This window comes from Cervus elaphus, chromosome 24 (assembly GCF_910594005.1).
Source record: "Cervus elaphus chromosome 24, mCerEla1.1, whole genome shotgun sequence".
Taxonomy (NCBI): Eukaryota; Metazoa; Chordata; class Mammalia; order Artiodactyla; family Cervidae; genus Cervus; species Cervus elaphus.
In genome coordinates this window covers 67,422,067-67,436,822 of record NC_057838.1, presented here as the reverse complement: position 1 = coordinate 67,436,822, position 14,756 = coordinate 67,422,067, and the positions used below count along the sequence as shown (strand labels likewise).

The window sequence follows — 14,756 nt, the reverse complement described above, 5'->3', positions numbered from 1 at the left end:
CAATAAGGCAGGAAGTAGAAATAAAGGATGTGAAGACTGAAAACAAAGTAAAACTATCATGATTTGTTGATGGCATGAGTGTGTATGTGTAGAAAATCCAAAACAACGAAGAAGCCACTGGAACTAATACATGAATGTAGCATGGAGCAAGCAATAAACAATTAGGACATTTTAAAAAATATAATTTAAAATGCGTCCAAAAAACTCACCAAGGTACGTGAGAATAAACATAATAAAAGTTGTTGACTTCTACACTGAAAACTACAAATTTTCCAATATTCTTCCTAAGTTTCTGAAAGAAATTTCAAAAGTTCTACATAATTGGAAGTATATTCTATGTTCATTCATCAGAAGACAATGTTTTTACAGCAGTAAAAAGACTCTTGAGTGTCCCATTGACAGCAAAGAGATCAAATCAGTCCATCCTAAAGGAAATAAACCTTAAATATTCATTGGAAGGACTGATGCTGAAGGTGAAGTTCCAATACTCTGGCCACCTGATGCGAAGAGCTGACTCATTGGAAAAGACCGTGATGCTGGGAAAGATTGAAGGCGGGAGAAGGGGACGACAAAGGATGCGATGGTTGGATGGCATCACCGACTGGATGGACATGAGTTGGAGTAAACTCCGAGAGTTGGTGACGGACAGGGGGGCCTGGCGTGCTGCAGTCCATGAGGTCGCAAAGAGTCGGACGTGGCTGAGCGACTGAACTGAACTGCGCAGAGGAGAAAGGGGAGCTTGGCCGCGGGAAGGCTGAGGTGATCCTGAGCCAAGAGAAGTCGCTAAGGAAAGCTGAAGAAGAAAGGGAGAGACACGTAGAGACTAACCACGGACCCCCCGGCGTAAAACCCGCGGGCCTGGGAGGCTAGCCACGCCCGCCCGGGAAGCCTGGGGAGGCGGGACTAGGAGTGCACCGATTGGCGGTTGGCCCCGCCTCACCCCGGGGCGGAACCAATTGTGACGGCGGCGAGGTTTCCTGCCGGCGCCACCAGCGTGCGGCACAGAGACGCCGGCGTGCGCCGGCGTGACGCGGCCCCGCGGGATGGGCAGGGCCGAGGCCGAGGAGGCGACGGCGGCGGCGGCTGGGCGAGCGAGAGACTGCGGCCGGACGACGGCCCTCCGACCCTACCGCCATGAGCACCAAGCAGGTCACTTGCAGGTCAGCGCGCGGCTCCGCGGGTCCTTCCTCGCGCGCGCCTCGCCGCCGCGCCAGGGAAACGAACCGGAACGGGGCCGTGGGAAGCGGCTCTCCCGAGGTTCGGGCTCCGGCCTCCCGCAGCGGGGCCGGTGCCCGGGACCCGGCGGTTCGTGGCGGAGCCCCGCGGGCGTTGCGCCGCCCGTTGCCGGCGCGCCGGCCGCCGCGCGGCTGGAAGGAGGGCGCGCTGGCGGGGCCGTGGGACCTGGGGCGAGGCCGCCGCTGTGCTGTCGAGGGGCCGAGGAGGTCGTTTACAAATGGCGATACCGCCCAGGTGTAGGCTCTCATAGTCGGTGAGGGCCCGGGGAAGCGGCCTTCGGTTCCTAAGCGTCTGGAGAACTCACGTGCAGAGTCAGCGTGTTACTAGCGGCTGTGTGGGAAATAGCGTTTGCTGTAAGTTTCTTTCTTTCCCCGCGTATCCCCAAGGCTTATGTTCTCGGCAGCCTTCACAGTAACGCTACTAGGCAGATTTTATTTCTGTTTTGTAGTGCAGGAAACTCAGGCCGACGGAGGGTAAGTGAGAGTCTCCCCTTAGGGAGAGACCCATTTCTTTGGAGAAATGCAACAGGAATGGATGGGTGGCTGTAGAAAATTCAAAGCCGGATGGCCCCACTGCGCCCGTTGAATAGAAGTGGTTTGGTGTGTAACACCCGCATTCCTCGGCGGGTATGTGGCTTGAAGGTTTGGGGGTCCTGCTTTTACTGCACCTGGAAAGTACAACTGTTAATAGTTGGTCTGAGTTAAATCTATGTGGGAAACGTTGATGGGCGGCGGTACCCAGCCCCTCAGTCGTATGGTTCCATTATATGTAATGAAGAGTTTAAGTATCATTTATGTTGCTACTTCTCTTCCTTACTATGAATAGTTGAGAAACTGTGATGTAAAAAGTTTCCTGTTAGCATTAATCTTTATTAACCGTTCAACCAGTTTACCCAAGGCCTAGGTGCCGTTGTCGGAAATTGGCCGTTTGTGTGGATAGAAAAGAATTTCTCTAGGTTATTTGTAATAGAAGGTCTTTGTGAGGACCTGTGCGCATGTTTATGTGTATTTCTGTAAACTTACCCCTGTTGGACAATATCTTTAATCATTGTGGTCTGTATACCAAATTCCGGTTAAGGGGGGGTCTAAGCCGCGTCTGCGTAAGGGTTTTTGTGTCTGCGCTGCTTTGTAATGGAATCTCCCATTTGCGTGGTGTCTCATTTGACAGATGAGGAGAAGCTGTGCTCCGACTTGAAGCTTGCCCCGAATTCACATCCACCTGGAGGAACAGAAATGTAAATCAAGATCACCTTGGGGTTGTTCTTTCTATCCTAGGAGATGGCTTGACCTCAAAGCTTTGGTTCTGGTTTTCCCAGATAGGAGTGTCCTGTAAGAAGGTGGTGAGGAGAAACTAGAGTGGGTTGGACGGTTGAGAAGGAAACAGTTCTGTAGGAAGTGGTGTTTGTTGGCAGTGCGCTGGGTGCTCTTCGAGATTACTTACCAGTCATGTTGCTTGTCATCCAGCAACACACGTCATTCCGTCGATCACCAGCCAGGCCTCAGCAGTGAAGTGACTTCCAGGGTTATTCAGCTTCAGGTGGCACATATGTGGCATCAGAGTTTGTGCTCTTGTAGGTGCTCTGGCCCCCAAATAAGTTTGGGAAATGCTAAATTAAAGTTTCTTTACTTCAGGAATTTTCAAAGCTTTTAATTTGCTTATACAAAAAAAGGAAAACTCATCCAAAACTATACAGTGGGACTGTGCCTAGTGGTCCAGTGCTTAAGACTTTGCCTTCCAGTGTGGGGGAACTCTGGTTAGTGTAGTTCGATCCCTGGTTAGGGAGCTAACATCTCACATTCCTCAGGGCCAAAAAAACAGAACATAAGCAACAGAAGCAATATTGTAACAAATTCAGTAAAGACTTTAAAATGGTCCCCATTAAATAAATAAATAAATGAAGGTCCCTTGCAAAGGGATGTGAAAGAGTCTGGCGTCACAAGGTCTGCCTTGCCAAAGGAGAAACAGGACATGTTTACATAGGAAAAATGGCAGTGTTAACCAAGAGTACCAGGTTAACATTAGTGCACTAGTGTCGGAAAAGCTTTTCTCACATCAGTACCTTATACACTGAGATCTATCTCCAGACATTGGCAACGTACATGAAATGTTAAAGGTTTGATTTGTTTGGGAGACCAGATCTAAAACTGGGTGATCTGCTGTTTTTGGTTTATGTCAAGGTGCAAACTGGTATTGGTTTTCCTGGCTGTGAGATATGATGTATACATGCTTATGCTGCATGTCAGCAGGACAAAGTGTTTGTTTTGCTTCTATTATAATACAAGCTAAATGATAGGATTCCCAGACCTAAGGACAAAGACATTCCATGTTTATTGCCTGGAATGCAAGAATGGCCACTCACACCTCTCTGCTGTCGGTCAGCTCCCCTGACTCCTCAACATTCCACTCTGTCCAGAATCTCAATTTTTTGCTGATTCTTTTTTCCAAACCATCTCCCTAGGTTTTCCAATCTGTTTTCAATGGCCTTTATTATTGCTTGGTAACCAATTTGTTTGTCCTTCTCCTCATGTGATAGCAGTCCCTTTGTTAAGACCCATAATTACAGTTTCCAGAGAGTCAGGCCCGGAGCTTGTGACTCATTGAAAGGCACCAACAAAATACAGGGCACCTTGTGGCCCGTGAGTGTAGGAAGCACTTGAGCTCCAGACTTGGGCATCTCTGGATGCTGATTCTGGCTTCACCTGGGCTGCAGTCTCCTCATCTGTAAAATGGGGATGGCCATGCCCACCCAGCTTGGAAAAGCCCCTGGTGCTAGGAAAGTTCGAGGGCAGAAGGGGAAGAGGGCGTCAGAGGATGAGGTGGCCAGACGGTATCATTGATGCAATGGACATGAACTTGGGCAGACTCCAAGAGATGGCAAGGGACAGGGAGGCCTGGCGTGCCGCAGTCCATGGGGTGGCAGAGTCAGGCACAACCGGTGACTGAACAACAATGCCCAACCAGTAGGGCTGGTTAAGAGATAAGATAATAACAAATAATCCTAAGACCATTGAGGATGTTTTAGGCTAAGCACTGACATGCAGCCTATGAAGTACTGTGAATTATAATCATATTACGGATGGGAAAGGCTTGGAGATTTAAATTATTTACTCAAGGTCATATAGGAAGCTAACTTCACAGTCTTCCTTTAACCACTACATTGTTCTTTATTTCATCCCTACCACTAATCAGTTATTGCAAGCCTGTCACCATGCCTCCCATTAGCTGCTTTCCTTCCCCTTTTTATAAAGTTTTTGTTTTTCATTTATTTGGCTGCAGTGGGTCTTAGTTGCAGCACACAGGTGCTTTAGTTGTGGCATTTGAACTCTTCGCTGTGGCATGCAGGGTCTAGTTCCCTGACCAGGAATCCATCCTGGGCCCCCTGCATTGGGACCTCAGAGTCTCAGCCACCGGACCACCAGGGGAGTCCAAATCTGCCTTCTCCTTTGATGGATCTGTTGTCACAGGCAGTACAGCCGTAGAATTTAAGCCTGTGAAAATACATGGGAAAAGGTGAAGGAAGGTGACACTGAGAATGCAAATTGCCCGTGTGCTTGGAAGTGATTTGCAAAAATGTTCTGCTAGAGGCAGGCACCATGGAAAGACCTGCACGAAACCAGGTTGATTGTGTTTGGCTCAGCCTTCAGCCACAGCTGCTGGCGGTTCTGTAGCTAGTAGTGAACCTGATACCCTCTGCAACAGATAAAAGCCACACCATCTGGAACAGTCTTTAGGGTCACCCCAGATAACAGATGACTTTGGAGTGTCCCCTGGAAAGAACCTCCCTACTCTGAGTCTCAGCTGTGCAGGCCCCCCCCCCCCCCCCCCCCGATATCCCAACAGCCCACAGTCCTCTCCAGCTCGTGTCTCAATCTTCTCTCTAGGAAGAGAGGGATGGTTTGGCCATCCAGAAGAGTGAGCAGTTGGAAACTCATTACGGGATACATACCGCACGAAAGAGGTCGGGGTTAAGCTTAGTATAACCCAAATGGTGAGGAATCATTGTGAGCAGCTGACAAATGCCCTGGAAGGACTGGCGGGACGCCCCCAGAGAAGTTTTGGGTTTGTCACCGGGCAGTGGAAATGGTGACATACACTACAGAAATAGGACTGGACCGGCTCCACTTCTTGTTTCACACTTGCTTTGCTTGAGGCAATGGTGGAGGCTTAGAAGTTATATTTGAAACTAAATTTCAGTTTAGTCACAGAGGTGAAATGCCTTGCATGGAGTCACCAGCTTCTAAGTGAGAAAACTCAGAACTTGGGTGGTGGTTAAATATTTTGAATTTTTGATGGGGAATATAATTAGTGCAGTTTGGAAGGTGCATTTTCTAAAGAGGACTTGTGGGAGGTGGTGGTAGAATTACTCAATATAAAAGACATCTGCAGGCCCACCACTGAGCATCTTTCCTCTTCTTGCCTGGTTAGTAGATGGTATCTAGCAGTCTTGCCCTGGTTCTTTGAGGAAACTTTGTCTAGTTTCTCCAAAAGAAACCTTTAATGAAGCATTTGTTAGATCTCACTTGTGTGGAACTGTTTTTGTAGCCAACTGGAACCTGTTCTCTTCCACTCTTCAGGAGTCTACTAATTCTGATAACGGATTTAGCTCGTCACTGATTTTTTTTTTTTTTTAACACCTTCAAAAATTACCCTACTTGTGGATGGTTGGAATCTATTGCAGTGTGTGTTTCCTTTGTATTTATTTGTTTGGCTGAGTTGGGTCTTGGTTGTGGCAGGCAGGATCTTCACTTGCAGAGCATGTGGGCTCAGTAGTCGCGGTGCCCGGCTTTAGTTGCTCTGTGGCATGTGGGATCTCAGTTCCCTGACCAGGGGTCGGATCTTCATCCCCTGTACTACAGGGCGGATTCCTAACCACTGGGCCACCAGGGAAGTCCCAGAATTACATCACGATGTTGAGTAGGGTTTCTCCAGAAGAGTTACCAAACTGTTGAGAAGTGTGATACACTTTGATGTTGGGGATCCCAGAATTACCACTACACTGGTGATTGGCTAGAATGACCTGTGGAACTCAACGTGTCGTTGTGTTCAAGACTGAGGTTGATCACAGTGAGTGGTGAGGGGTTATGGCTGGACCCTAAGGGAGACAGACTCCAGTGGCATCTGGGGAACCCGAGAGCAGGCTTGCTGCCCTCACCTCCTCCCGTGAAGGGTCACAGCACCCTTCTCCTCCCGCAGCAGAAACGCAGCGCCCTGTGCCCAGGGAAGGCCAGCAGAGACTCCCTGCCCAGGCCCGTCTCCCTCCGCCCGGCATGTCCCCAAACCAGACTCCCAGGAAAGCAGGCGCGCAGCGCCAACGAGATCCTACACAGGAGAGGCGGAGCGAGCCTCTCGGCACTCAGAGACCGTCTCTCAGTGTGGGGGGCCGTCTCCCAGCCGGGTCCCGGGGGCTGCAGGCAGGGGCCTGCCTTCTAAGCGGGCTCAGGCCTGCCGTATTCACAGTGCTTCTGCACACTTGGAAAGCCAGTATGGTGAATACCAAGGTTTATTTAGGCCCTTTCTTTTTCTTTTTGTTTTAACAAGAGTACCCTTAGTTTGCCAGGTTCTGAGCCTCTTTTCTTTTTTCATAGAACTACAGCAGCCTTATAGCAGGTTACTGCACACGTCTCTGGTCTGTTGGCAGCCCCGGGGGTGTTGCCTGAGAAGAGCCTAACTGACCACCTGGACAAGCCCTGCAGGCCACCGCCTCAGTGTAGTCGCTTGCATCGCAGGTCCAGTCATCTTTGTCGGCTCAGAAACTTCATTCTGTTGGTGTGTTTAGAGGTGACACATGCTACCCAGGGGCTTTCCAGGTGTCACTTCTTATGTGAGCGGCTGAGCACGTGCTCCCGGCTCAGTGGGCACTGACATGCAGAGCAGAGTGCCCTTCTCACACTTCCTGGGAGAAGAGAAACTGCCCGGCGGGCCTGGTCAGCGGTCTGCCGGTGGGGAGATGGGCAGGTGGAGAGACGTGGACGTACGTGTGCAGAGCAGGGCCGGGGGGAGGGGCTGCAGAACTGTGGCGTCCAGCTGAGCAGCCTCGCCGGTCCTCTGTGGGGCTGAGGTGCAGCGTGAACCCCTGTTCTCTGGTACCCTTCCTCGCCTCTGTTGTTGCTGTTGGTGAAACTCACATAATATAAAACATACTGTTTAGCCGTAGTTGACTGTACATTTCAGTGGCGCTCCGTACCTTGATGTTGTGCAACTTGTGTGCGTGCATGCGTGCTCAGTTTCGACTGACACTTTGTGGCCCCATGGTCTCTACCCACCAGGCTCCTCTGTCCATGAGATTTCCCAGGCAAGAATGCTGGAGTGGGTTGCCATTTCCTCCTCCAGGGGATCTTCCCAACCCAGGAGTCGAACCAAGTATCCACGGCTCCTGAATTGCAGGTGGATTCTTGACCACTGAGCCACCATATGTCTCACCATCATCTATTTCTTGAGTATTTTTTACTTTCTTAAACTGAAACTCTGTCATCATTAAACACTAACTCCCCATGCCACTCCCCCCGACCCCTGGCATCTAACAATTTATCATTACTTTCTGACTCTCTGAATTTGACTAGGTATTCCCCATACCTCGTATACATAGGAATCAAACAGTATTTGTCTGCACTGTAAATTGGGACACCTTTTTAAGGTTAAGTTAATGTATGTCCTACAAACAGATTGTACTTTCTTCCCACCCCACCCCCTCCCCGCCCCAGTGCTGTACAGTAGGTTCTCATTCACCTCAGTTCAGTTGCTCGGTCATGTCTGACTCTTTGCGACCCCATGGATTGCAGCACGCCAGGCTTCCCTGTCCATCACCAACTCCCGGAACTTGCTCAAACTCATGTCCATTGAGTCAGTGGTGGCATCCAACCATCTCGTCCTCTGTTGTCCCCTTCTCCTCCAGCCTTCAGTCGTTCCCAGCATCAGGGTCTTTTCCAGTGAGTCAGTTCTTCGCATCAGGTGGCCAAAGTATTGGAGTTTCAGCTTCAGCATCAGTCCTTCCAATAAATATTCAGGATTGATTTCCTTTAGGATGGACTGGTTAGATCTCCTTGTAGCCCAAGGCACTCTCAAGAGTCTTCTCCAATACCACAGCTCAAAAGCATCAACTCTTCAGCACTCAGCTTTCTTTATAGCCCAACTCTCACATCCATACATGACTACTGGGAAAACCATAGCTTTGACTAGATGGACCTTTGTTGGCAAAGCAATGTCTCTGCTTTTTAATATGCTGTCTAGGTTTGTCATAGCTTTTTTTCCAAGTAGCAAGTGTCTTTTAATTTCATGGCTGCAGTCACCATCTGCAGTGATTTTGGAGCCCAGGAAAATAGTCTGTCACCGTTTCCATTGTTCCCCATCTATTTGCCATGAAGTGATGGGATCGGATGCCATGATATTAGTTTTTTGAATGTTGAGTTTTAAGGCCAACTTTTTCACTCTCCTCTTTCACTTTCATCAAGGGGCTCTTTAGTTCTTCACTTTCTGCCATAAGGGTGGTGTCATCTGCGTATCGGAGGATATTGATACTTCTCCTTTAAATCTTGATTCCAGCTTGTGCTTCATCCAGCCCGGCATTTCACATGAAGTACTCTGCATATAAGTTAAATAAGCAGGGTGACAATATACAGCCTTGACGTACTCCTTTCCCAACTTGGAACCGTTCCTTTGTTCCATGTCTGGTTTCAGCTGTTGCTTCTTGACCTGCATACAGATTTCTCAGGAGACAGGTAAGGTGGTCTGGTATTGCCATCTCTTTAAGAATTTTCCACAGTTTGTTGTGATCCACGCAGTCAAAGGCTTTGGCATAGTCAATAAAGAAGTAAATGTTTTTCTGGAATTCTTTTGCTTTTTCTGTGATCCAGTGGATGTTGACGACTTGATCTCTAGTTCCGCTGCCTTTTATAAATCCAGCTTGAACATCTGGAAGATCTTGTTTCATATACTGTGGAAGCCTGGTTTGGAGAATTTTGAGTGTTACTTTGCTAGCATGTGAGATGAGTGCAGTTGTGCAGTAGTTGGAACATTCTTTGGCATTGCACTTCTTGAGGATTGGAATGAAAACTGACTTTTACCAGTCCTGTGGCCACTGCTGAGTTGTCCAAATTTGCTGGCATATTGAGTGCGGCACTTTCATAGTATCATCTTTTAGGATTTGAAATAGCTCAGCTGGAATTCCGTCACCTTCACTAGCTTTGTTCACAGTTATTCACTAGCTTTGTTCATAGTGATGCTTTCTAAGGCCACTTGACTTTGGACCCCAGGATGTCTGGCTTTAGGTGAGTGATCACACCATCGGGGTTATCTGGGTCATTAATCTATTTTTGTATAGTGCTTCCGTGTATTCTTGCTACCTCTTCTTCATATCTTCTGCTTTTGTTAGGTCCATACTGTTTCTGTCCTTTATTGTGCCCATCTTTGCAGGAAATGTTCCCTTGGTATCTCTAATTTTCTTGAAGAGATCTCTAGTCTTTCCCATTCTATTGTTTTCCTCTATTTCTATGCACTGATCACTGAGGAGTGCTTTCTTATCTCTCCTGGCTATTCTTTGGAACTCTGCATTCAAATGGGTATAGCTTGCCTTTTCTCCTTTGCTTTTCACTTCTTTTCTTTTTATAGCTATTTGTAAGGCCTCCTCAGACAGCCATTTTGCTTTTTTGCATTTCTTTTTCTTGGCGATGGTCTTGATCCCTGTCTCCTGTTCAGTGTCACAAACCTCTGTCCATAGTTCATCAGGCACTTTGTGTATCAGATCTAGTCCCTTAAATCTATTTCTCACTTCCACTGTATAATTGTAAGGGATTTGATTTGGGTCATACCTTAATGGTCTAATGGTTTTCCCTGCTTTCTTCAATTTAAGTCTGAATTTGGCAATAAGGAGTTCATGATCTGAGCCACAGTCAGCTCCCAGTCTTGTTTCTGCTGACTGTATAGAGCTTCTCCATCGTTGCCTGCAAAGACTATAGTCAGTCTGATTTCGGTATTGACCATCTGGTAATGTCCAGGTGTAGAGTCTTCTCTTGTGTTGTTGGAAGAGGGTATTTGCTACAACCAGTGCGTTCTCTTGGCAAAACTGTTAACCTTTGACCTGCTTCGTTTTGTACCCCAAGGCCAAATTTGCCTGTTACTCCAGGTATCTCTTGACTTCCTACTTTTGCATTCCAGTCCCCTGTGATGAAAGGGACATCTTTTTTGGTGTTAGTTCTAGAAGGTCTTGTAGGTCTTCATAGAACCTTTCAACTTCAGCTTCTTTAGCGTTACTGGTTGGGGCATAGACTTGGATTACCGTGATACTGAGTAGTTCACCTTGGAAATGAAGAGAGATCATTCTGTCATTTTTGAGGTTGAACCCAAGTACTGCATTTCAGAGTTTTTTGTTGACTTATGAGGGCTACTCCATTTTTTCTAAGGGATTCTTGCCCACAGTAGTAGATATAATGGTCATCTGAGTTAAATTTATGTGTTCCAGTCCATTTTAGTTCACTGATTCCTAAAATGTCGATACTCACTCTTGCCATCTCCTGTTTGACCACTTCCAGTTTGCCTTGATTCATGGACCTAAGTTCCAGGTTCCAATGCAATATTATTCTTTATAGCATCGGACTTTACTTCCATCACCAGTCACATCCACAACTGGGTGTTGTTTTCACTTTGGCTTCATCTCTTCATTATTTCTGGAGTTATTTCTCCACTATTCTCCAGTAGCATATTTGGCACCTCCTGACCTGGGGATTTTATCTTTCGGTGTTGGATCTTTTTGCCTTTTTATGCTGTTCATGGAGTTCTCAAGGCAAGAATACTGAAGTGGTTTGCCATTCCCTTCTCCAGTGGACTGCATTTTGTCAGAACTCTCCACCATGACCCGTCTGTCTTGGGTGGCCCTACACGGCATGGCTCATAGTTTCATTGAGTTAGGCAAGGCTTGGTCTGTGTGATCAGTTTGGTTAGTTTTCTGTGACTGTGGTTTTCATTCTCTTTGTCCTCTAATGAATAAGGAGAAGAGGCTTATGGAAGCTCCCTGATGGGAGAGACTGACTGAGGGGGAAACTGGGTCTTGTTCTGATGCGTGGGGCCGTGCTCAGCTCAGTTCAGTCGCTCAGTCATGTCCAACTCTTCGTGACCCCACGGACTGCAGCACGCCAGGCCTCCCTGTCCATCACCAGCTACCGGGACTTGCTCAAACTCAGTGCATCGAGTCGGTGATGCCATCCAACCATCTCATCCTCTGTCGTCCCCTTCTCCTCCTGCCTTCACTCTTTCCCAGCATCAGGGTCTTTACCAATGAGTCAGTTCTTCGCATCAGGTGGCCAACGTATTGGAGTTTCAGCTTCAGCATCAGTCCTTCCAATTCAGGACTAATTTCCTTTAGGATGGACTGGTTGGATCTCCTCGCAGTCCAAGGGACTCTCAACAGTCTTCTCCAACACCACAGCTCAAAAGCACCAATTCTTCGGAGCTCAGCTTTCTTTATTGTCCAACTCTCACATCCATACATGACTACTGAAAAACCATAGCTTTGACTAGACTAGCTTTGACTTTGTCAGCAAGGTAATGTTTCTGCTTTTTAACAAGGGGCCATGCCCAGTAAATCTTTAATCCAATTTTCTGTGTTCCCTCCCTGTTGTTTGACCTGAGGTCAAACTGTCACCCACGCCTCCACTCCTGGACACTCACAGGCGAGTCTGGCTCGGTCTCTTGTGGGGACACTGCTCCTTTCTCATGGTTTGCACACACGGTTTTCACTGTGCCCTCCAAGAGTCCATTTCCTTGGTCCTGTGGAATCAAGTCTGTAATCAAGTCCCACTGGCCTCCAAAGTCAGATTCCCTGGGGGTGAGAGTCTGCTCAGTGGCTCTGTGGTGGGGCTGATGGGGCTCTCCTCCAAGAGGCCTATACCACACGCTGCGTGACCCAGGTCTGCTGCAATCAGAGCCCCCGTGCCCGCGGCAGGCCACTGCTGGCCCGTTCCTCCATAGGAGACACTCAAACACTCAAAGGCAGGTGTGGCCTGGCCTCTTTCCGGCCTCTGGGTCCTGGTGCGCACACGGTTGTGTTTGAGTCCTCCTCGCATCTGCGGTGGGTATGGGGTTTGATTCTAAACGCAATTTTGCCCTTCTACCATCTTGCTGGGGCTTCGCCTTTGTCGTTGGATATGGGGTATCGTTTTTTGTTGGGATCCAACATTCTCCTGTCGATGGTTGTTCAGCAGCAAGTTGCAATTTTGGAGCTGGTGCAGGAGAAGATGAGCACACGTCCTTCTACTCCGCCACCTTGCAAACAGTTTGAGGTTCTCGTTGGTCACGTGTTTTACATGTAATGGTGCATATATGTCAGTCCCAGTCTCCTGACGTAACCCCTCCCCTCTTGGTGTTCGTGGATTGTTCTCTACATCTGTGTCTCTGTTTCTGCTTTGTAAATAGGTTCAGCTGTACCATTTTTTCCTAGATTCCACATATATGTATTAATATATGATACTTATTTTTCCCTCTTTGACTGACTGCTCTCTGTATAACTGTCTCTGGGCCCATCCACTTCTCTGCAGATGGTATGGTTTTGTTCCTCTGTGTGGCTGAGTAATATTCTGTTGTGCGTGTGTACTACACCTTTATCCCTTTGTCTGTCGATGGATATCTTCATTCCTTCCATGTGCTGCCATTTAAATAGTGCTGCTATGAATATGGAGGTGCATGTACCTTTTCAAATTAGTGTTTTGGATTAAAAAAAATTTTTTTTTTAATATACCCAGGAGTGGAATTGCTGGTTCCATTTCTAGTTAGTTGGGAAATCTCCACACTGTTTTCCACAGTGTCTGCACCAATTTACATTCCTACCAACGGTGTAGGAGCATTCCCTTTTCTTCATGTCCTCGCCAACATTTGTTATTTGTGTCCTTTTTTATGATACCTGTTCTGAGTGGTGTGAAGTGATCCTGTGGTTTTGATTTCCCTGATGAGTAGTGAAGTTGAGCATCTTTTCACATGCCTCTTGGCTGTCTGCATGTCCTCTTTGGAAAAAATGTCTATTCAGGTTTTCTGCCCATCTTTTTAAAATCATGTTGTTTGTTTGATGTTGAGTTGTATGAGCTGTGTATATATTTTGGATATTTACCCCTTATCAGTCAAATCATTTACAAATATTTTCTGCCATTCAGTAGGTTGTCTTTCCATTTTGTTGGTGTTTTCTTTTACTATGCAAAAACTTAATGTTTAACTAGGTCCCATTTGTTTATTTTTGTTTTTGTTTCCTTTGCTTTAGGAGGCAGATCCCAAAAAATATTGCTGTGGTTTATGTCAAAGAGTGTTCAGCCTATGTTTTCCTCTAGGAGTTTTACGGTTTTCAGTCTTACTTGTAGGTCTTTAATCCATCTTGAGTTTATTTTTGTGTGTGGTGTGCACTAGATGGCCCCAGGCATGTTTTCAAGAGCAGCAGTTCTCTCAGGTCAGGGCCCCGGTGGGAAGCACCGCACAGTGAAGCTGTCGGGAAAGCACTTGGTGGGTTGGAGGGGTGGGACGGTTTCTTGGTCCAGCCAGGACTCATACTGGTCATGAAGGAAGGTGGGTTATCACAGCTCGGTGCAGTGAAAGATGGGGTGCAGTGTTGTAGACAGGGGCCATGGTTTGGACAGAGGCAGAGTGACAGGAAAATCAGTTTGTGTAGGAAAAGGTCCGGGCTTCCTGGGAAGACCACAGTTGGGGTCCCCTGCCCAGCAATTAGATCTTCTCCAAGCCTCAGCTTCCCTGTCTGCGTCATTGGTATAGAGCTGATACTCCTCAGCGTAGTGTCAGGATTAAGTGAGATATAGAAGCAAAAGTGCTAGACAGAGTCTTATTGACAGTACTGCTGGTTGAATCTGTTGTATTTTTCCTTACTTGTATTTCTGAAAACTTGTTGAGAGAGAGGGAAGGCCCTCTTTGCCACCAAGTCAAGAGGTATCTGTCTTTCAAAAAGATACGTCGTCACAGGCTTACCCAGGAGAAATGGGTAAAACCAGAGCGCTCCAGAGCTGACAAGATGGGAGCTGGTGTGGAACACCTTGGGGGGGTCATCCTACGGCTCCGTCTGCCTTTGTGGATTTTGAGATTCTCCACACTATGTTTTTTAAGTAAGTTAAAACATAGGTTCACAGGTGAAGCCCCTTTACAGAGCACCTTCCTGATGAGATCCTCACTGACTTCTCCAGCCTCTCCAATCTGGAAGAGGCCTGGGAAGGGGTGGTGTCTTTCAGCCCCGTGTCCCTTACTGGGGGCACACTGGTCAGTAAAGCTGCCAGTCTGGCCGTGACCCTCCCGTCTGTCTCAGCAGGCCTGCTGCGCCCTCAGGAGGCCTCCCTTCTCTGCCTTTCTGTCTCTTGTCAGAAGAGACACGTCCTCCTCCCGCCCATGGGCACCCTGCGTTCTGCACACTGCTTGGCACGGCCCCCTGGGCTGCCCCCTCCCCACCGCGGTCCCGTGTCTCCTCAGCCCTGTGCGTGCATTGTGGTAAGGCACAGGTCTGTCTTGTAACTGTCTGCTTAATCATCAGCATTTTTTACTAAACT

General features: G+C 47.8%; 1 protein-coding gene across 1 annotated transcript in view; it reads left to right on the top strand.

Moving 5' to 3' along the window:
• Nucleotides 1-1,006: 1,006 nt before the first annotated feature.
• Nucleotides 1,007-14,756, top strand: part of MKRN2 (makorin ring finger protein 2) — a 37,753-nt gene continuing 24,003 nt past the window's right edge. Inside the window, exon 1 of the mRNA XM_043887018.1 lies at nt 1,007-1,160. Within this exon, the coding sequence (XP_043742953.1) occupies nt 1,135-1,160 (26 nt within the window). The 5' untranslated portion in view covers nt 1,007-1,134. The remainder of the gene's footprint in view (nt 1,161-14,756) is intronic.